At 27.4% G+C, this 27303-nt stretch overlaps 1 protein-coding gene across 1 annotated transcript in view; it reads left to right on the top strand.

Annotated features, from left to right (window-relative positions):
- CCDC183 (coiled-coil domain containing 183) overlaps positions 1–27303 on the top strand; it is a 110904-nt gene that overhangs the window by 44315 nt on the left and 39286 nt on the right. Inside the window, exon 2 of the mRNA XM_053374250.1 lies at positions 23638–23759. Within this exon, the coding sequence (XP_053230225.1) occupies positions 23638–23759 (122 nt within the window). The remainder of the gene's footprint in view (positions 1–23637; positions 23760–27303) is intronic.

Below are 27303 nucleotides of genomic sequence, written 5' to 3'. Positions count from 1 at the left end.
ACCCTTATTAATACACCCTTATTAAGACACTCTTATTAAGACACTCTTATTAATACACCCTTATTAATACACCCTTATTAATACACCCTTATTAATACACTCTTATTAATATATTCTAATTAAGACACTCTTATTAATATACACTTATTAAGACACCCTTATTAATACACCCTTATTAATACACTCTTATTAAGACACCCTTATTAAGACACTCTTATTAAGACACCCTTATTAAGACACTCTTATTAATACACTCTTATTAATACACTCTTCTTAATACACCCTTATTAATACACTCTTATTAAGACACTCTTATTAAGACACTCTTATTAAGACACTCTTATTAAGACACTCTAATTAAGACACTCTTATTAATATACTCTAATTAAGACACCCTTATTAATACACCCTTATTAATACACTCTTATTAAGACACCCTTATTAAGACACTCTTATTAATACACCCTTATTAATACACTCTTATTAATACACTCTTATTAATACACTCTTATTAATACACCCTTATTAATACACTCTTATTAATACACTCTTATTAAGACACTCTTATTAAGACACCCTTATTAAGACACCCTTATTAAGACACTCTTATTAATATACTCTAATTAATACACCCTTATTAATACACTCTTATTAAGACACTCTTATTAATACACCCTTATTAATACACCCTTATTAATACACCCTTATTAAGACACTCTTATTAATACACTCTTATTAATACACCCTTATTAATACACCCTTATTAATACACCCTTATTAATACACCCTTATTAATACACTCTTATTAAGACACTCTTATTACGACACCCTTATTAATATACTCTATTTAATACACCCTTATGAATACACTCTTATTAATATATTCCAATTAAGACACTCTTATTAATATACACTTATTAAGACACCCTTATTAAGACACCCTTATTAAGACACCCTTATTAAGACACCCTTATTAAGACACCCTTATTAATACACCCTTGTTAAGACATTCTTATTAATACACCCTTATTAATACACTCTTATTAAGACACTCTTATTAAGACACTCTTATTAAGACACCCTTATTAAGACACTCTTATTAATATACTCTAATTAAGACACTCTTATTAATATACTCTTATTAAGACACCCTTATTAATACACCCTTATTAATACACCCTTATTAATACACTCTTATTAATACACCCTTATTAAGACACCCTTATTAAGACACCCTTATTAATACACCCTTATTAATACACCCTTATTAATACACCCTTATTAATACACCCTTATTAATACACTCTTATTAAGACACTCTTATTAATACACCCTTATTAATACACCCTTATTAAGACACTCTTATTAAGACACTCTTATTAATACACCCTTATTAATACACCCTTATTAATACACCCTTATTAATATACTCTAATTAATACACCCTTATTAATACACTCTTATTAATATATTCTAATTAAGACACTCTTATTAATATACACTTATTAAGACACCCTTATTAAGACACCCTTATTAATACACTCTTATTAAGACACCCTTATTAAGACACTCTTATTAATACACTCTTATTAATACACTCTTATTAATACACCCTTATTAAGACACTCTTATTAAGACACTCTTATTAAGACACTCTTATTAAGACACTCTTATTAATATACTCTAATTAGGACACTCTTATTAATATACTCTAATTAAGACACCCTTATTAATACACCCTTATTAATACACTCTTATTAAGACACCCTTATTAAGACACTCTTATTAATACACCCTTATTAATACACTCTTATTAATACACTCTTATTAATACACTCTTATTAATACACTCTTATTAAGACACTCTTATTAAGACACCCTTATTAATACACCCTTATTAATACACTCTTATTAATATATTCTAATTAAGACACTCTTATTAATATACACTTATTAAGACACCCTTATTAATACACCCTTATTAATACACTCTTATTAAGACACCCTTATTAAGACACTCTTATTAAGACACCCTTATTAATACACTCTTATTAATACACTCTTATTAATACACTCTTATTAATACACTCTTATTAATACACTCTTATTAAGACACTCTTATTAAGACACTCTTATTAATATACTCTAATTAATACACCCTTATTAATACACTCTTATTAAGACACTCTTATTAATACACCCTTATTAATACACCCTTATTAATACACCCTTATTAAGACACTCTTATTAATACACTCTTATTAATACACCCTTATTAATACACCCTTATTAATACACCCTTATTAATACACCCTTATTAATACACTCTTATTAAGACACTCTTATTACGACACCCTTATTAATATACTCTATTTAATACACCCTTATGAATACACTCTTATTAATATATTCCAATTAAGACACTCTTATTAATATACACTTATTAAGACACCCTTATTAATACACCCTTATTAATACACCCTTATTAATACACCCTTGTTAAGACATTCTTATTAATACACCCTTATTAATACACTCTTATTAATACACTCTTATTAATACACCCTTATTAATACACTCTTATTAATACACTTATTAAGACACTCTTATTAAGACACCCTTATTAATACACCCTTATTAATACACTCTTATTAAGACACTCTTATTAAGACACCCTTATTAATATACTCTATTTAATACACCCTTATGAATACACTTATTAATATATTCCAATTAAGACACTCTTATTAATATACACTTATTAAGACACCCTTATTAAGACACTCTTATTAATATACTCTAATTAAGACACTCTTATTAATATACTCTTATTAAGACACCCTTATTAATACACCCTTATTAATACACCCTTATTAATACACTCTTTTAATACACCCTTATTAATACACCCTTATTAAGACACTCTTATTAAGACACTCTTATTAATACACCCTTATTAATACACCCTTATTAATACACCCTTATTAAGACACTCTTATTAAGACACTCTTATTAAGACACCCTTATTAATACACCCTTATTAATACACCCTTATTAATACACCCTTATTAATACACTCTTATTAAGACACTCTTATTAATACACCCTTATTAATACACCCTTATTAATATACTCTAATTAATACACCCTTATTAATACACTCTTATTAATATATTCTAATTAAGACACTCTTATTAAGACACCCTTATTAAGACACCCTTATTAAGACACCCTTATTAAGACACCCTTATTAATACACTCTTATTAAGACACTCTTATTAATACACCCTTATTAATACACCCTTATTAATACACCCTTATTAATACACTCTTATTAAGACACTCTTATTAAGACACTCTTATTAATATACTCTAATTAAGACACTCTTATTAATATACTCTTATTAAGACACCCTTATTAATACACCCTTATTAATACACCCTTATTAATACACTCTTATTAATACACCCTTATTAAGACACCCTTATTAAGACACCCTTATTAATACACCCTTATTAATACACCCTTATTAATACACTCTTATTAAGACACTCTTATTAATACACCCTTATTAATACACCCTTATTAAGACACTTATTAAGACACTCTTATTAATACACCCTTATTAATACACCCTTATTAATACACCCTTATTAATATACTCTAATTAATACACCCTTATTAATACACTCTTATTAATATATTCTAATTAAGACACTCTTATTAATATACACTTATTAAGACACCCTTATTAAGACACCCTTATTAATACACTCTTATTAAGACACCCTTATTAAGACACTCTTATTAATACACTCTTATTAATACACTCTTATTAATACACCCTTATTAAGACACTCTTATTAAGACACTCTTATTAAGACACTCTTATTAAGACACTCTTATTAATATACTCTAATTAAGACACTCTTATTAATATACTCTAATTAAGACACCCTTATTAATACACCCTTATTAATACACTCTTATTAAGACACCCTTATTAAGACACTCTTATTAATACACCCTTATTAATACACTCTTATTAATACACTCTTATTAATACACTCTTATTAATACACTCTTATTAAGACACTCTTATTAAGACACCCTTATTAATACACCCTTATTAATACACTCTTATTAATATATTCTAATTAAGACACTCTTATTAATATACACTTATTAAGACACCCTTATTAATACACCCTTATTAATACACTCTTATTAAGACACCCTTATTAAGACACTCTTATTAAGACACCCTTATTAATACACTCTTATTAATACACTCTTATTAATACACTCTTATTAATACACTCTTATTAATACACTCTTATTAAGACACTCTTATTAAGACACTCTTATTAATATACTCTAATTAATACACCCTTATTAATACACTCTTATTAAGACACTCTTATTAATACACCCTTATTAATACACCCTTATTAATACACCCTTATTAAGACACTCTTATTAATACACTCTTATTAATACACCCTTATTAATACACCCTTATTAATACACCCTTATTAATACACCCTTATTAATACACTCTTATTAAGACACTTATTACGACACCCTTATTAATATACTCTATTTAATACACCCTTATGAATACACTCTTATTAATATATTCCAATTAAGACACTCTTATTAATATACACTTATTAAGACACCCTTATTAATACACCCTTATTAATACACCCTTATTAATACACCCTTGTTAAGACATTCTTATTAATACACCCTTATTAATACACTCTTATTAATACACTCTTATTAATACACCCTTATTAATACACTCTTATTAATACACTTATTAAGACACTCTTATTAAGACACCCTTATTAATACACCCTTATTAATACACTCTTATTAAGACACTCTTATTAAGACACCCTTATTAATATACTCTATTTAATACACCCTTATGAATACACTTATTAATATATTCCAATTAAGACACTCTTATTAATATACACTTATTAAGACACCCTTATTAAGACACTCTTATTAATATACTCTAATTAAGACACTCTTATTAATATACTCTTATTAAGACACCCTTATTAATACACCCTTATTAATACACCCTTATTAATACACTCTTTTAATACACCCTTATTAATACACCCTTATTAAGACACTCTTATTAAGACACTCTTATTAATACACCCTTATTAATACACCCTTATTAATACACCCTTATTAAGACACTCTTATTAAGACACTCTTATTAAGACACCCTTATTAAAACACCCTTATTAATACACCCTTATTAATACACCCTTATTAATACACTCTTATTAAGACACTCTTATTAATACACCCTTATTAATACACCCTTATTAATATACTCTAATTAATACACCCTTATTAATACACTCTTATTAATATATTCTAATTAAGACACTCTTATTAAGACACCCTTATTAAGACACCCTTATTAAGACACCCTTATTAAGACACCCTTATTAATACACTCTTATTAAGACACTCTTATTAATACACCCTTATTAATACACCCTTATTAATACACCCTTATTAATACACTCTTATTAAGACACTCTTATTAAGACACCCTTATTAATATACTCTATTTAATACACCCTTATTAAGACACTCTTATTAAGACACTCTTATTAATATACTCTAATTAAGACACTCTTATTAATATACTCTTATTAAGACACCCTTATTAAGACACCCTTATTAATACACCCTTATTAATACACCCTTATTAATACACCCTTATTAAGACACTCTTATTAAGACACTCTTATTAATACACCCTTATTAATACACCCTTATTAATACACCCTTATTAAGACACTCTTATTAAGACACTCTTATTAATACACCCTTATTAATACACCCTTATTAATACACCCTTATTAATACACTCTTATTAATATATTCTAATTAAGACACTCTTATTAATATACACTTATTAAGACACCCTTATTAATACACCCTTATTAATACACTCTTATTAAGACACCCTTATTAAGACACTCTTATTAATACACCCTTATTAATACACTCTTATTAATACACTCTTATTAATACACTCTTATTAATACACCCTTATTAATACACTCTTATTAAGACACTCTTATTAAGACACCCTTATTAAGACACTCTTATTAATATACTCTAATTAAGACACTCTTATTAATACACCCTTATTAATACACCCTTATTAATACACCCTTATTAATATACTCTAATTAATACACCCTTATTAATACACTCTTATTAATATATTCTAATTAAGACACTCTTATTAATATACACTTATTAAGACACCCTTATTAAGACACCCTTATTAATACACTCTTATTAAGACACCCTTATTAAGACACTCTTATTAATACACCCTTATTAATACACTCTTATTAATACACTCTTATTAATACACTCTTATTAAGACACTCTTATTAAGACACTCTTATTAAGACACTCTTATTAATATACTCTAATTAAGACACTCTTATTAATATACTCTTATTAAGACACCCTTATTAATACACCCTTATTAATACACTCTTATTAAGACACCCTTATTAAGACACTCTTATTAATACACCCTTATTAATACACTCTTATTAATATACTCTTATTAAGACACCCTTATTAATACACCCTTATTAATACACTCTTATTAATATATTCTAATTAAGACACTCTTATTAATATACACTTATTAAGACACCCTTATTAATACACCCTTATTAATACACTCTTATTAAGACACCCTTATTAAGACACTCTTATTAATACACCCTTATTAATACACTCTTATTAAGACACTCTTATTAAGACACTCTTATTAAGACACCCTTATTAAGACACTCTTATTAATATACTCTAATTAAGACACTCTTATTAATATACTCTTATTAAGACACCCTTATTAATACACCCTTATTAATACACCCTTATTAATACACTCTTATTAATACACCCTTATTAATACACCCTTATTAAGACACTTATTAAGACACCCTTATTAATACACCCTTATTAATACACCCTTATTAATACACCCTTATTAATACACCCTTATTAATACACTCTTATTAAGACACTCTTATTAATACACCCTTATTAATACACCCTTATTAAGACACTCTTATTAATACACCCTTATTAATACACCCTTATTAATACACCCTTATTAATATACTCTAATTAATACACCCTTATTAATACACTCTTATTAATATATTCTAATTAAGACACTCTTATTAATATACACTTATTAAGACACCCTTATTAAGACACCCTTATTAATACACTCTTATTAAGACACCCTTATTAAGACACTCTTATTAATACACCCTTATTAATACACTCTTATTAATACACTCTTATTAATACACCCTTATTAATACACTCTTATTAATACACTCTTATTAAGACACTCTTATTAAGACACTCTTATTAAGACACTCTTATTAATATACTCTAATTAAGACACTCTTATTAATATACTCTTATTAAGACACCCTTATTAATACACCCTTATTAATACACTCTTATTAAGACACCCTTATTAAGACACTCTTATTAATACACCCTTATTAATACACTCTTATTAATACACTCTTATTAATACACTCTTATTAATACACTCTTATTAATACACTCTTATTAAGACACTCTTATTAAGACACTCTTATTAATACACCCTTATTAATACACTCTTATTAATATATTCTAATTAAGACACTCTTATTAATATACACTTATTAAGACACCCTTATTAATACACCCTTATTAATACACTCTTATTAAGACACCCTTATTAAGACACTCTTATTAATACACCCTTATTAATACACTCTTATTAATACACTTATTAATACACTCTTATTAATACACCCTTATTAATACACTCTTATTAAGACACTCTTATTAAGACACTCTTATTAAGACACTCTTATTAAGACACCCTTATTAAGACACTCTTATTAATATACTCTAATTAATACACCCTTATTAATACACTCTTATTAAGACACTCTTATTAATACACCCTTATTAATACACCCTTATTAATACACTCTTATTAATACACTCTTATTAATACACCCTTATTAATACACCCTTATTATTACACCCTTATTAATACACCCTTATTAATACACTCTTATTAAGACACTCTTATTACGACACCCTTATTAATATACTCTATTTAATACACCCTTATGAATACACTCTTATTAATATATTCCAATTAAGACACTCTTATTAATATACACTTATTAAGACACCCTTATTAATACACCCTTATTAATACACCCTTATTAATACACCCTTGTTAAGACATTCTTATTAATACACCCTTATTAATACACTCTTATTAATACACTCTTATTAATACACTCTTATTAATACACCCTTATTAATACACTCTTATTAATACACTTATTAAGACACTCTTATTAAGACACCCTTATTAATACACCCTTATTAATACACTCTTATTAAGACACTCTTATTAATACACCCTTATTAATACACTCTTATTAATATATTCTAATTAAGACACTCTTATTAATATACACTTATTAAGACACCCTTATTAATACACCCTTATTAATACACTCTTATTAAGACACCCTTATTAAGACACTCTTATTAATACACCCTTATTAATACACTCTTATTAATACACTCTTATTAATACACTCTTATTAATACACCCTTATTAATACACTCTTATTAAGACACTCTTATTAAGACACTCTTATTAAGACACTCTTATTAAGACACCCTTATTAAGACACTCTTATTAATATACTCTAATTAATACACCCTTATTAATACACTCTTATTAAGACACTCTTATTAATACACCCTTATTAATACACCCTTATTAATACACCCTTATTAAGACACTCTTATTAATACACTCTTATTAATACACCCTTATTAATACACCCTTATTAATACACCCTTATTAATACACCCTTATTAATACACTCTTATTAAGACACTCTTATTACGACACCCTTATTAATATACTCTATTTAATACACCCTTATGAATACACTCTTATTAATATATTCCAATTAAGACACTCTTATTAATATACACTTATTAAGACACCCTTATTAAGACACTCTTATTAATATACTCTAATTAAGACACTCTTATTAATATACTCTTATTAAGACACCCTTATTAATACACCCTTATTAATACACCCTTATTAATACACTCTTTTAATACACCCTTATTAATACACCCTTATTAAGACACTCTTATTAAGACACTCTTATTAATACACCCTTATTAATACACCCTTATTAATACACCCTTATTAAGACACTCTTATTAAGACACTCTTATTAATACACCCTTATTAATACACCCTTATTAATACACCCTTATTAATACACCCTTATTAATACACTCTTATTAAGACACTCTTATTAATACACCCTTATTAATACACCCTTATTAATATACTCTAATTAATACACCCTTATTAATACACCCTTATTAATACACTCTTATTAATACACCCTTATTAATACACTCTTATTAAGACACCCTTATTAATACACCCTTATTAAGACACCCTTATTAAGACACCCTTATTAATACACCCTTATTAATACACCCTTATTAAGACACCCTTATTAAGACACTCTTATTAATATACTCTTATTAAGACACCCTTATTAATACACCCTTATTAATACACCCTTATTAATACACTCTTATTAATACACCCTTATTAATACACCCTTATTAAGACACTCTTATTAAGACACTCTTATTAATACACCCTTATTAATACACCCTTATTAATACACCCTTATTAAGACACTCTTATTAAGACACTCTTATTAATACACCCTTATTAATACACCCTTATTAATACACTCTTATTAATATATTCTAATTAAGACACTCTTATTAATATACACTTATTAAGACACCCTTATTAATACACCCTTATTAATACACTCTTATTAAGACACCCTTATTAAGACACTCTTATTAATACACCCTTATTAATACACTCTTAATACACTCTTATTAATACACTCTTATTAATACACCCTTATTAATACACTCTTATTAAGACACTCTTATTAAGACACTCTTATTAAGACACCCTTATTAAGACACTCTTATTAATATACTCTAATTAAGACACTCTTATTAATACACCCTTATTAATACACCCTTATTAATACACCCTTATTAATATACTCTAATTAATACACCCTTATTAATACACTCTTATTAATATATTCTAATTAAGACACTCTTATTAATATACACTTATTAAGACACCCTTATTAAGACACCCTTATTAATACACTCTTATTTAGACACCCTTATTAAGACACTCTTATTAATACACCCTTATTAATACACTCTTATTAATACACTCTTATTAATACACCCTTATTAATACACTCTTATTAATACACTCTTATTAAGACACTCTTATTAAGACACTCTTATTAAGACACTCTTATTAATATACTCTAATTAAGACACTCTTATTAATATACTCTTATTAAGACACCCTTATTAATACACCCTTATTAATACACTCTTATTAAGACACCCTTATTAAGACACTCTTATTAATACACCCTTATTAATACACTCTTATTAATATACTCTTATTAAGACACCCTTATTAATACACCCTTATTAATACACTCTTATTAATATATTCTAATTAAGACACTCTTATTAATATACCCTTATTAAGACACCCTTATTAATACACCCTTATTAATACACTCTTATTAAGACACCCTTATTAAGACACTCTTATTAATACACCCTTATTAATACACTCTTATTAAGACACTCTTATTAAGACACTCTTATTAAGACACCCTTATTAAGACACCCTTATTAAGACACTCTTATTAATATACTCTAATTAAGACACTCTTATTAATATACTCTTATTAAGACACCCTTATTAATACACCCTTATTAATACACCCTTATTAATACACTCTTATTAATACACCCTTATTAATACACCCTTATTAAGACACTCTTATTAAGACACCCTTATTAATACACCCTTATTAATACACCCTTATTAATACACCCTTATTAATACACCCTTATTAATACACCCTTATTAATACACTCTTATTAAGACACTCTTATTAATACACCCTTATTAATACACCCTTATTAAGACACTCTTATTAAGACACTCTTATTAATACACCCTTATTAATACACCCTTATTAATACACCCTTATTAATATACTCTAATTAATACACCCTTATTAATACACTCTTATTAATATATTCTAATTAAGACACTCTTATTAATATACACTTATTAAGACACCCTTATTAAGACACCCTTATTAATACACTCTTATTAATACACTCTTATTAATACACCCTTATTAATACACTCTTATTAATACACTCTTATTAAGACACTCTTATTAAGACACTCTTATTAAGACACTCTTATTAATATACTCTAATTAAGACACTCTTATTAATATACTCTTATTAAGACACCCTTATTAAGACACCCTTATTAATACACTCTTATTAAGACACCCTTATTAAGACACTCTTATTAATACACCCTTATTAAGACACTCTTATTAATACACTCTTATTAAGACACTCTTATTAAGACACTCTTATTAAGACACTCTTATTAATACACCCTTATTAATACACCCTTATTAATACACTCTTATTAATATATTCTAATTAAGACACTCTTATTAATATACACTTATTAAGACACCCTTATTAATACACCCTTATTAATACACTCTTATTAAGACACCCTTATTAAGACACTCTTATTAATACACCCTTATTAATACACTCTTATTAATACACTCTTATTAATACACTCTTATTAATACACCCTTATTAATACACTCTTATTAAGACACTCTTATTAAGACACTCTTATTAAGACACTCTTATTAAGACACTCTTATTAATATACTCTAATTAAGACACTCTTATTAATACACCCTTATTAATACACTCTTATTAATACACTCTTATTAATACACTCTTATTAATACACCCTTATTAATACACTCTTATTAATACACTCTTATTAAGACACTCTTATTAAGACACTCTTATTAAGACACCCTTATTAAGACACTCTTATTAATATACTCTAATTAATACACCCTTATTAATACACTCTTATTAAGACACTCTTATTAATACACCCTTATTAATACACCCTTATTAATACACCCTTATTAAGACACTCTTATTAATACACTCTTATTAATACACCCTTATTAATACACCCTTATTAATACACCCTTATTAATACACCCTTATTAATACACTCTTATTAAGACACTCTTATTACGACACCCTTATTAATATACTCTATTTAATACACCCTTATGAATACACTCTTATTAATATATTCCAATTAAGACACTCTTATTAATATACACTTATTAAGACACCCTTATTAATACACCCTTATTAATACACCCTTATTAATACACCCTTGTTAAGACATTCTTATTAATACACCCTTATTAATACACTCTTATTAATACACTCTTATTAATACACCCTTATTAATACACTCTTATTAATACACTTATTAAGACACTCTTATTAAGACACCCTTATTAATACACCCTTATTAATACACTCTTATTAAGACACTCTTATTAAGACACCCTTATTAATATACTCTATTTAATACACCCTTATGAATACACTCTTATTAATATATTCCAATTAAGACACTCTTATTAATATACACTTATTAAGACACCCTTATTAAGACACTCTTATTAATATACTCTAATTAAGACACTCTTATTAATATACTCTTATTAAGACACCCTTATTAAGACACCCTTATTAATACACCCTTATTAATACACTCTTTTAATACACCCTTATTAATACACCCTTATTAAGACACTCTTATTAAGACACTCTTATTAATACACCCTTATTAATACACCCTTATTAATACACCCTTATTAAGACACTCTTATTAAGACACTCTTATTAATACACCCTTATTAATACACCCTTATTAATACACCCTTATTAATACACTCTTATTAATACACCCTTATTAATACACCCTTATTAATATACTCTAATTAATACACCCTTATTAATACACTCTTATTAATATATTCTAATTAAGACACTCTTATTAATATACACTTATTAAGACACCCTTATTAATACACCCTTATTAAGACACCCTTATTAAGACACCCTTATTAAGACACCCTTATTAATACACCCTTATTAATACACCCTTATTAATACACCCTTATTAAGACACTTATTAAGACACTCTTATTAATACACCCTTATTAATACACCCTTATTAATACACCCTTATTAATACACTCTTATTAAGACACTCTTATTAAGACACCCTTATTAATATACTCTATTTAATACACCCTTATTAAGACACTCTTATTAAGACACTCTTATTAATATACTCTAATTAAGACACTCTTATTAATATACTCTTATTAAGACACCCTTATTAAGACACCCTTATTAATACACCCTTATTAATACACTCTTATTAATACACCCTTATTAATACACCCTTATTAAGACACTCTTATTAAGACACTCTTATTAATACACCCTTATTAATACACCCTTATTAATACACCCTTATTAAGACACTCTTATTAAGACAGTCTTATTAATACACCCTTATTAATACACCCTTATTAATACACCCTTATTAATACACTCTTATTAATATATTCTAATTAAGACACTCTTATTAATATACACTTATTAAGACACCCTTATTAATACACCCTTATTAATACACTCTTATTAAGACACCCTTATTAAGACACTCTTATTAATACACCCTTATTAATACACTCTTATTAATACACTCTTATTAATACACTCTTCTTAATACACCCTTATTAATACACTCTTATTAAGACACTCTTATTAAGACACTCTTATTAAGACACCCTTATTAAGACACTCTTATTAATATACTCTAATTAAGACACTCTTATTAATATACTCTTATTAAGACACCCTTATTAATACACCCTTATTAATACACTCTTATTAAGACACCCTTATTAAGACACTCTTATTAATACACTCTTATTAATACACTCTTATTAATACACTCTTATTAATACACTCTTATTAATACACGCTTATTAAGACACTCTTATTAAGACACTCTTATTAAGACACTCTTATTAATATACTCTAATTAATACACCCTTATTAATACACTCTTATTAAGACACTCTTATTAAGACACCCTTATTAATACACCCTTATTAATATACTCTATTTAATACACCCTTATGAATACACTCTTATTAATATATTCTAATTAAGACACTCTTATTAATATACACTTATTAAGACACCCTTATTAATACACCCTTATTAATACACCCTTATTAATACACCCTTATTAATACACCCTTGTTAAGACATTCTTATTAATACACCCTTATTAATACACTCTTATTAATACACTCTTATTAATACACTCTTATTAATACACCCTTATTAATACACTCTTATTAATACACTTATTAAGACACTCTTATTAAGACACTCTTATTAAGACACCCTTATTAAGACACTCTTATTAATATACTCTAATTAAGACACTCTTATTAATATACTCTTATTAAGACACCCTTATTAATACACCCTTATTAATACACCCTTATTAATACACTCTTTTAATACACCCTTATTAATACACCCTTATTAAGACACTCTTATTAAGACACTCTTATTAATACACCCTTATTAATACACCCTTATTAATACACCCTTATTAAGACACTCTTATTAAGACACTCTTATTAATACACCCTTATTAATACACCCTTATTAATACACCCTTATTAATACACCCTTATTAATACACTCTTATTAAGACACTCTTATTAATACACCCTTATTAATACACCCTTATTAATATACTCTAATTAATACACCCTTATTAATACACTCTTATTAATATATTCTAATTAAGACACTCTTATTACTATACACTTATTAAGACACCCTTATTAATACACCCTTATTAAGACACCCTTATTAAGACACCCTTATTAATACACCCTTATTAATACACTCTTATTAAGACACTCTTATTAATACACCCTTATTAATACACCCTTATTAATACACCCTTATTAATACACCCTTATTAAGACACTCTTATTAAGACACTCTTATTAATATACTCTTATTAAGACACCCTTATTAATACACCCTTATTAATACACCCTTATTAATACACTCTTATTAATACACCCTTATTAATACACCCTTATTAAGACACTCTTATTAAGACACTCTTATTAATACACCCTTATTAATACACTCTTATTAATACACCCTTATTAAGACACCCTTATTAAGACACTCTTATTAATATACTCTTATTAATACACCCTTATTAATACACTCTTATTAATATACTCTTATTAAGACACCCTTATTAATACACCCTTATTAATACACTCTTATTAATATATTCTAATTAAGACACTCTTATTAATATACCCTTATTAAGACACCCTTATTAATACACCCTTATTAATACACTCTTATTAAGACACCCTTATTAAGACACTCTTATTAATACACCCTTATTAATACACTCTTATTAAGACACTCTTATTAAGACACTCTTATTAAGACACCCTTATTAAGACACCCTTATTAAGACACTCTTATTAATATACTCTAATTAAGACACTCTTATTAATATACTCTTATTAAGACACCCTTATTAATACACCCTTATTAATACACCCTTATTAATACACTCTTATTAATACACCCTTATTAATACACCCTTATTAAGACACTCTTATTAAGACACCCTTATTAATACACCCTTATTAATACACCCTTATTAATACACCCTTATTAATACACCCTTATTAATACACTCTTATTAAGACACTCTTATTAATACACCCTTATTAATACACCCTTATTAAGACACTCTTATTAAGACACTCTTATTAATACACCCTTATTAATACACCCTTATTAATACACCCTTATTAATATACTCTAATTAATACACCCTTATTAATACACTCTTATTAATATATTCTAATTAAGACACTCTTATTAAGACACTCTTATTAAGACACCCTTATTAATACACTCTTATTAATACACTCTTATTAAGACACTCTTATTAAGACACTCTTATTAAGACACTCTTATTAATATACTCTAATTAAGACACTCTTATTAATATACTCTTATTAAGACACCCTTATTAAGACACCCTTATTAATACACTCTTATTAAGACACCCTTATTAAGACACTCTTATTAATACACCCTTATTAAGACACTCTTATTAATACACTCTTATTAAGACACTCTTATTAAGACACTCTTATTAAGACACTCTTATTAATACACCCTTATTAATACACCCTTATTAATACACTCTTATTAATATATTCTAATTAAGACACTCTTATTAATATACACTTATTAAGACACCCTTATTAATACACCCTTATTAATACACTCTTATTAAGACACCCTTATTAAGACACTCTTATTAATACACCCTTATTAATACACTCTTATTAATACACTCTTATTAATACACTCTTATTAATACACTCTTATTAAGACACTCTTATTAAGACACTCTTATTAAGACACTCTTATTAAGACACTCTTATTAATATACTCTAATTAAGACACTCTTATTAATACACCCTTATTAATACACTCTTATTAATACACTCTTATTAATACACTCTTATTAATACACCCTTATTAATACACTCTTATTAAGACACTCTTATTAAGACACTCTTATTAAGACACCCTTATTAAGACACTCTTATTAATATACTCTAATTAATACACCCTTATTAATACACTCTTATTAAGACACTCTTATTAATACACCCTTATTAATACACCCTTATTAATACACCCTTATTAAGACACTCTTATTAATACACTCTTATTAATACACCCTTATTAATACACCCTTATTAATACACCCTTATTAATACACCCTTATTAATACACTCTTATTAAGACACTCTTATTACGACACCCTTATTAATATACTCTATTTAATACACCCTTATGAATACACTCTTATTAATATATTCCAATTAAGACACTCTTATTAATATACACTTATTAAGACACCCTTATTAATACACCCTTATTAATACACCCTTATTAATACACCCTTGTTAAGACATTCTTATTAATACACCCTTATTAATACACTCTTATTAATACACTCTTATTAATACACCCTTATTAATACACTCTTATTAATACACTTATTAAGACACTCTTATTAAGACACCCTTATTAATACACCCTTATTAATACACTCTTATTAAGACACTCTTATTAAGACACCCTTATTAATATACTCTATTTAATACACCCTTATGAATACACTCTTATTAATATATTCCAATTAAGACACTCTTATTAATATACACTTATTAAGACACCCTTATTAAGACACTCTTATTAATATACTCTAATTAAGACACTCTTATTAATATACTCTTATTAAGACACCCTTATTAAGACACCCTTATTAATACACCCTTATTAATACACTCTTTTAATACACCCTTATTAATACACCCTTATTAAGACACTCTTATTAAGACACTCTTATTAATACACCCTTATTAATACACCCTTATTAATACACCCTTATTAAGACACTCTTATTAAGACACTCTTATTAATACACCCTTATTAATACACCCTTATTAATACACCCTTATTAATACACTCTTATTAATACACCCTTATTAATACACCCTTATTAATATACTCTAATTAATACACCCTTATTAATACACTCTTATTAATATATTCTAATTAAGACACTCTTATTAATATACACTTATTAAGACACCCTTATTAATACACCCTTATTAAGACACCCTTATTAAGACACCCTTATTAAGACACCCTTATTAATACACCCTTATTAATACACCCTTATTAATACACCCTTATTAAGACACTTATTAAGACACTCTTATTAATACACCCTTATTAATACACCCTTATTAATACACCCTTATTAAGACACTTATTAAGACACTCTTATTAATACACCCTTATTAATACACCCTTATTAATACACCCTTATTAATACACTCTTATTAAGACACTCTTATTAAGACACCCTTATTAATATACTCTATTTAATACACCCTTATTAAGACACTCTTATTAAGACACTCTTATTAATATACTCTAATTAAGACACTCTTATTAATATACTCTTATTAAGACACCCTTATTAAGACACCCTTATTAATACACCCTTATTAATACACTCTTATTAATACACCCTTATTAATACACCCTTATTAAGACACTCTTATTAAGACACTCTTATTAATACACCCTTATTAATACACCCTTATTAATACACCCTTATTAATACACTCTTATTAATATATTCTAATTAAGACACTCTTATTAATATACACTTATTAAGACACCCTTATTAATACACCCTTATTAATACACTCTTATTAAGACACCCTTATTAAGACACTCTTATTAATACACCCTTATTAATACACTCTTATTAATACACTCTTATTAATACACTCTTCTTAATACACCCTTATTAATACACTCTTATTAAGACACTCTTATTAAGACACTCTTATTAAGACACCCTTATTAAGACACTCTTATTAATATACTCTAATTAAGACACTCTTATTAATATACTCTTATTAAGACACCCTTATTAATACACCCTTATTAATACACTCTTATTAAGACACCCTTATTAAGACACTCTTATTAATACACTCTTATTAATACACTCTTATTAATACACTCTTATTAATACACCCTTATTAATACACTCTTATTAATACACTCTTATTAAGACACTCTTATTAAGACACTCTTATTAAGACACTCTTATTAATATACTCTAATTAATACACCCTTATTAATACACTCTTATTAAGACACTCTTATTAAGACACCCTTATTAATACACCCTTATTAATATACTCTATTTAATACACCCTTATGAATACACTCTTATTAATATATTCTAATTAAGACACTCTTATTAATATACACTTATTAAGACACCCTTATTAATACACCCTTATTAATACACCCTTATTAATACACCCTTATTAATACACCCTTGTTAAGACATTCTTATTAATACACCCTTATTAATACACTCTTATTAATACACTCTTATTAATACACTCTTATTAATACACCCTTATTAATACACTCTTATTAATACACTTATTAAGACACTCTTATTAAGACACTCTTATTAAGACACCCTTATTAAGACACTCTTATTAATATACTCTAATTAAGACACTCTTATTAATATACTCTTATTAAGACACCCTTATTAATACACCCTTATTAATACACCCTTATTAATACACTCTTTTAATACACCCTTATTAATACACCCTTATTAAGACACTCTTATTAAGACACTCTTATTAATACACCCTTATTAATACACCCTTATTAATACACCCTTATTAAGACACTCTTATTAAGACACTCTTATTAATACACCCTTATTAATACACCCTTATTAATACACCCTTATTAATACACTCTTATTAAGACACTCTTATTAATACACCCTTATTAATACACCCTTATTAATATACTCTAATTAATACACCCTTATTAATACACTCTTATTAATATATTCTAATTAAGACACTCTTATTAATATACACTTATTAAGACACCCTTATTAATACACCCTTATTAAGACACCCTTATTAAGACACCCTTATTAATACACCCTTATTAATACACTCTTATTAAGACACTCTTATTAATACACCCTTATTAATACACCCTTATTAATACACCCTTATTAATACACCCTTATTAAGACACTCTTATTAAGACACTCTTATTAATATACTCTAATTAAGACACTCTTATTAATATACTCTTATTAAGACACCCTTATTAATACACCCTTATTAATACACCCTTATTAATACACTCTTATTAATACACCCTTATTAATACACCCTTATTAAGACACTCTTATTAAGACACTCTTATTAATACACCCTTATTAATACACTCTTATTAATACACCCTTATTAAGACACCCTTATTAAGACACTCTTATTAATATACTCTAATTAAGACACTCTTATTAATATACTCTTATTAAGACACCCTTATTAATACACCCTTATTAATACACTTATTAATACACTCTTATTAAGACACCCTTATTAATATACCCTTATTAATACACTCTTATTAATACACCCTTATTAATACACCCTTATTAATACACTCTTATTAATATACCCTTATTAATACACCCTTATTAATACACCCTTATTAATACACTCTTATTAAGACACCCTTATTAATACACTCTTATTAAGACACCCTTATTAATACACTCTTATTAATATACACTTATTAAGACACCCTTATTAATACACCCTTATTAATACACTCTTATTAAGACACTCTTATTAAGACACCCTTATTAATACACCCTTATTAATACACTCTTATTAAGACACTCTTATTAAGACACCCTTATTAATATACCCTTATTAATACACTCTTATTAATACACCCTTATTAATACACTCTTATTAATACACTCTTATTAATACACCCTTATTAATACACTCTTATTAAGACACCCTTATTAAGACACCCTTATTAATATACCCTTATTAATACACTCTTATTAATACACTCTTATTAATACACCCTTATTAATACACCCTTATTAATACACCCTTATTAATACACTCTTTTTAATACACCCTTATTAATACACCCTTATTAATACACCCTTATTAATACACCCTTATTAATACACTCTTATTAATACACCCTTATTAATACACCCTTATTAATACACCCTTATTAATACACTCTTATTAAGACACCCTTATTAATACACCCTTATTAATACACTCTTATTAATACACCCTTATTAATACACTCTTATTAAGACACTCTTATTAAGACACTCTTATTAATACACCCTTATTAATACACCGTTATTAATACACCCTTATTAATACACTCTTATTAAGACACTCTTATTAAGACACTCTTATTAATACACTCTTATTAAGACACTCTTATCAAGACACCCTTATTAATACACTCTTATTAAGACACTCTTATTAATACACCCTTATTAATACACCCTTATTAATACACTCTTATTAATACACCCTTATTAATACACTCTTATTAAGACACTCTTATTAATACACCCTTATTAATACACCCTTATTAATACACCCTTATTAATACACCCTTATTAATACACTCTTATTAATATACCCTTATTAATACACTTATTAATACACCCTTATTAATACACCCTTATTAATACACTCTTATATTACTCTCATTATATTCTACTCTTCATAGAATCTTATTAATATCCTCTTATTACTATGCTATACGACGATAACGATTACAATTCTACAATTAAAATTATAATTTTATCATCTAATTCTTATATATTCTAATAGAATGCATATTTCTGTTTCATATTGGAATAGAATAGAAATAGAAATAGGCATTCTATTATAATATATAAGAATTAGATGATAAAAATATATACGAATTAGATGATAAAAATATATAAGATATATTATAATAGAATGCATATTTCTATTTCATATTGGAATAGAATAGAAATAGAAATAGAATTCGATGATAAAAATATATAAGAATATATAAATATATAAGAAGCATTCTATTATAATATATAAGAATTCGATGATGAAAATATATAAGAATTCGATGATAAAAATATATAAGAAGCATTCTATTATAATATATAAGAATTCGATGATGAAAATATATAAGAATTCGATGATAAAAATATATAAGAAGCATTCTATTATAATATATAAGAATTCGATGATGAAAATATATAAGAATTCGATGATAAAAATATATAAGAAGCATTCTATTATAATATATAAGAATTCGATGATAAAAATATATAAGAAGCATTCTATTATAATATATAAGATGATAAAAATATATAAGAATTCGATGATAAAAATATATAAGAAGCTTTCTATTATAATATATAAGAATTCGATGATGAAAATATATAAGAATTCGATGATAAAAATATATAAGAAGCATTCTATTATAATATATAAGAATTCGATGATGAAAATATATAAGAATTCGATGATAAAAATATATAAGAATTCGATGATAAAAATATATAAGAAGCATTCTATTATAATATATAAGAATTCGATGATGAAAATATATAAGAATTCGATGATAAAAATATATAAGAATTTGATGATAAAAATATATAAGAATTCGATGATAAAAACAATAATAATAATAATGATAATAACCATAAAATAAAAATATAATAATAATTATAAAATAATAATAATAATTGATAACAGTAAAATAAAAATAGAATAATGATATAATAATAATAATAATAATAATAATAATAATAATAATAATAATATATTACTATATTATATAATATTATAATATTATATAATATAATAATTATATAATATTAATGATATATATATAATATTATATAATTATATAATTAATATATAAGATTAATGATATAATAATATCATTATTAATATTATCAATATTAATGATATAATAATATTAATATTAATATTAATATTAATATTAATATTAATAATAATGATGATATAATAATAATAATAATAATATATTACTATATTATATAATATTATAATATTATATAATATAATAATTATATAATATAAATGATATATATATATAATATTATATAATTATATAATTAATATATAATATTAATGATATAATAATATCATTATTAATATTATCAATATTAATGATATAATAATAATAATATTAATAATATTAATATTAATATTAATAATAATGATGAAATAATAATAATAATAATAATAATAATAATATATTACTATATTATATAATATTATAATATTATATAATATAATAATTATATAATATTAATGATATATATATATATAATATTATATAATTATATAATTAATATATAATATTAATGATATAATAATATCATTATTAATATTATCAATATTAATGATATAATAATAATATTAATAATATTAATAATAATAATATAATAATAATAATATAATAATAATATATTACTATATTATATAATATTATGATATTATATAATATAATAATTATATAATATTAATGATATATATATATATATATAATATTATATAATTATATAATTAATATATAATATTAATGATATAATAATATCGTTATTAATATTATCAATATTAATGATATAATAATAATAATATTAATAATAATAATAATAATATAATAATAATAATAATATAATAATAATAATATATTACTATATTATATAATATTATAATATTATATAATATAGTAATATATTATTATTATATTATTATTATATTATTATTATTAATAATAATTATTATTAATTATAATATAATTAATTATAATATAAATAATAATATTATTAATCATCATCATCATCATTTCAGAGCAGGGAAAGAAACTCTTTGCCCAATCGGCGGAGGAGACGGTCGCCAAGAACAAATATCTCCTTGGTTACCTGCGGGGAGATGTCCGTCAAGGGAGCCACGAGCTGGACCTGTCCGTCAAGGTAGGGGGGCGGGGCTCCCAGGCCCCGCCCCTTCCTTCCCCCCTTCTAGGAATCGGTCTCTGTGGTTCCTGGAGGACTGGAGGGGTCAGGCTGGATTGGCTGGGGAGATGGGCTGTCCATCATTGCTGGGTTTGGGGGGGATGATTGGCGGGTTGATTGACAGGAGGGAGGGAGGGAGGAGGGAAGGAAGGAAGGAAGGAAAAAGAGAAAGAAAAGGAAGGGAAGAAGGAAGCATTTAGGAATGAGGGAAAGCAAGGAAGAACGAAGGAAAGAGGGAGGGATGAAGGAAGGAAAGAAGGAATTGAGGAAGAAAGGAAGGAAGGAAAGAAGGAAAGGAAGAAAGAAAAAGAAGGAAAGAAAGAACAAAGGATGAAAAGAAGGAATTAAGGAAGGAAGGATGAAGGAAGGAAAGAAGGAAGGAAAAAGAGAAAGAAAAGGAAGGAAAGAAGGAAGCATTTAGGAATGAGGGAAAGCAAGGAAGAACGAAGGAAAGAGGGAGGGATGAAGGAAGGAAAGAAGGAATTAAGGAAGAAAGGAAGGAAGGAAAGAAGGAAAGGAAGAAAGAAAAAGAAGGAAAGAAAGAACAAAGGATGAAAAGAAGGAATTAAGGAAGGAAGGATGAAGGAAGGAAAGAAGGAGGGATTGAGGAAGGAGAGAAGGAAGGAATTAAGGAAGGAAGGAAGGAAGGAAAAAGAGAAAGAAAAGGAAGGAAAGAAGGAAGCATTTAGGAATGAGGGAAAGCAAGAAAGAACGAAGGAAAGAGGGAGGGATGAAGGAAGGAAAGAAGGAATTAAGGAAGAAAGGAAGGAAGGAAAGAAGGAAAGGAAGAAAGAAAAAGAAGGAAAGAAAGAACAAAGGATGAAAAGAAGGAATTAAGGAAGGAAGGATGAAGGAAGGAAAGAAGGAGGGATTGAGGAAGGAGAGAAGGAAGGAATTAAGGAAGGAAGGAAGGAAGGAAGGAAAAAGAGAAAGAAAATGAAGGGAAGAAGGAAGCATTTAGGAATGAGGGAAAGCAAGAAAGAACGAAGGAAAGAGGGAGGGATGAAGGAAGGAAAGAAGGAATTGAGGAAGAAAGGAAGGAAGGAAAGAAGGAAAGGAAGAAAGAAAAAGAAGGAAAGAAAGAACAAAGGATGAAAAGAAGGAATTAAGGAAGGAAGGATGAAGGAAGGAAAGAAGGAGGGATTGAGGAAGGAGAGAAGGAAGGAATTAAGGAAGGAAGGAAGGAAGGAAAAAGAGAAAGAAAATGAAGGAAAGAAGGAAGCATTTAGGAATGAGGGAAAGCAAGAAAGAACGAAGGAAAGAGGGAGGGATGAAGGAAGGAAAGAAGGAATTAAGGAAGGAAGGAAGGAAGGAAAGAAGGAAAGGAAGAAAGAAAAAGAAGGAAAGAAAGAACAAAGGATGAAAAGAAGGAATTAAGGAAGGAAGGATGAAGGAAGGAAAGAAGGAGGGATTGAGGAAGGAGAGAAGGAAGGAATTAAGGAAGGAAGGAAGGAAGGAAGGAAAGAGAAAGAAAGAAACCAAGGATGAAAATAGGGAAGGAAGGAAGGAAGGAGGAAAGGAAGGAGAAAGAGAGAGAGAGCAGGGAAGAAGGAAAGAAGGAAGGAAAGAAGGAAGGAAGGAGAAAGAGAGAGAGAGAGAGAAAGAGGGAGAAGAAGGAAGGAAGGAAGGAAGGAAGGAAGGAAGGAAGGAAAGAAGGAGGGATTTAGGAAGGAGAGAAGGAAGGAATTAAGGAAGGAAAGAAAGAAGGAAGGAAGGAAGAAAAAGAAACAAAGAACCAAGGATGAAAATAGGGAAGGAAGGAGGAAAGGAAGGAAGGATTAAGGAAGGAAGGAAGGAAGGAGAAAGAGATAGGGAGAGAGAGAGAGAGAAAGAGGGAGAAGAAGAAGGAAGGAAGGAAGGAAGGAAGGAAGAAGGAAAGGAAGAAAAAGAAAGAAAGAAAGAAAGAAAGAAAGAAAGAAAGAAAGAACTAAGGATGAAAAGAAGGAATGAAGGAAGGAAGGAAAGAAGGAAGGAAGGAAGGAAAGAGAAAGAAAGAAACCAAGGATGAAAATAGGGAAGGAAGGAAGGAAGGAAGGAAGGAGAAAGAGAGAGAGAGCAGGGAAGAAGGAAAGAAGGAAGGAAGGAAGGAAGGAAGGAAGGAAGGAAGGAAGGAAAAAGAAAGAAAGAAAGAAAGAAAGAAAGAAAGAAAGAACCAAGGATGAAAATAGGGAAGGAAGGAAGGGAGGAGGAAAGGAAGGATTAAGGAAGGAAGGAAGGAAGGAAGGAAGGAGAAAGAGATAGGGAGAGAGAGAGAGAGAGAAAGAGGGAGAAGAAGAAGGAAGGAAGGAAGGAAGGAAAGAAGGAGAAAGAGATAGGGAGAGAGAGAGAGAGAGAAAGAGGGAGAAGAAGAAGGAAGGAAGGAAGGAAGGAAGGAAGGAAGGAAGGAGAAAGAGATAGGGAGAGAGAGAGAGAGAAAGAGGGGGAAGAAGGAAGGAAGGAAGGAAGGAGAAAGAGAGAGAGAGGGAGAAGGAGAGAGAGAAGGAGGGAAGGAAGGAAGGAAAGAGAAAGAAAGAAAGAAAGAAAGAAAGAAAGAAAGAAAGAAAGAAAGAAAAAGAAAGAAAGAACCAAGGATGAAAATAGGGAAGGAAGGAAGGAAGGAGGAAAGGAAGGAAGGATTAAGGAAGGAAGGAAGGAAGGAGAAAGAGATAGGGAGAGAGAGAGAGAGAGAAAGAGGGAGAAGAAGAAGGAAGGAAGGAAGGAAGGAAGGAAGAAGGAAAGGAAGAAAAAGAAAGAAAGAAAGAAAGAAAGAAAGAAAGAACTAAGGATGAAAAGAAGGAATGAAGGAAGGAAGGAAAGAAGGAGGGATTTAGGAAGGAGAGAAGGAAGGAATTAAGGAAAGAAAGAAAGAAGGAAGGAAGGAAGGAAGGAAGGAAGGAAGGAAAGAGAAAGAAAGAAACAAGGATGAAAATAGGGAAGGAAGGAAGGAAGGAAGGAGAAAGAGAGAGAGAGGGAGAAGGAGAGAGAGAAGGAGGGAAGGAAGGAAGGAAGGAAGGAAGGAAGGAAGGAAGGAAAGAAAGAAAGAAAGAAAGAAAGAAAGAAAGAAAGAAAAAGAAAGAAAGAACCAAGGATGAAAATAGGGAAGGAAGGAAGGAAGGAAGGAAGGAAGGAGAAAGAGAGAGAGAGCAGGGAAGAAGGAAAGAAGGAAGGAAGGAAGGAAGGAAGGAGAAAGAGAGAGAGAGACAGGGAGAGAGAGAAAGGAAGGAGAGAGAGAGAGAGCAGGGAAGAAGGAAAGAAGGAAGGAAGGAAGGAAGGAAGGAAGGAGAAAGAGAGAGAGAGACAGGGAGAGAGAGAAAGGAAGGAGAGAGAGAGACAGCAGGGAAGAAGGAAAGAAGGAAGGAAGGAAGGAAGGAGAAAGAGATAGGGAGAGAGAGAGAGAGAGAAAGAGAAAAGAGAAAGAGAAAGAAACTAAGGATGAAAAGAAGGAAGGAAGGAAGGAAGGAAAGAAGGAGGGATTTAGGAAGGAGAGAAGGAAGGAATTAAGGAAGGAAAGAAAGAAGGAAGGAAG

This window comes from Podarcis raffonei, chromosome Z (genome assembly GCF_027172205.1).
Source record: "Podarcis raffonei isolate rPodRaf1 chromosome Z, rPodRaf1.pri, whole genome shotgun sequence".
NCBI classification, from domain to species: Eukaryota; Metazoa; Chordata; class Lepidosauria; order Squamata; family Lacertidae; genus Podarcis; species Podarcis raffonei.
This window is presented reverse-complemented; position numbering and strand designations above follow the sequence as displayed.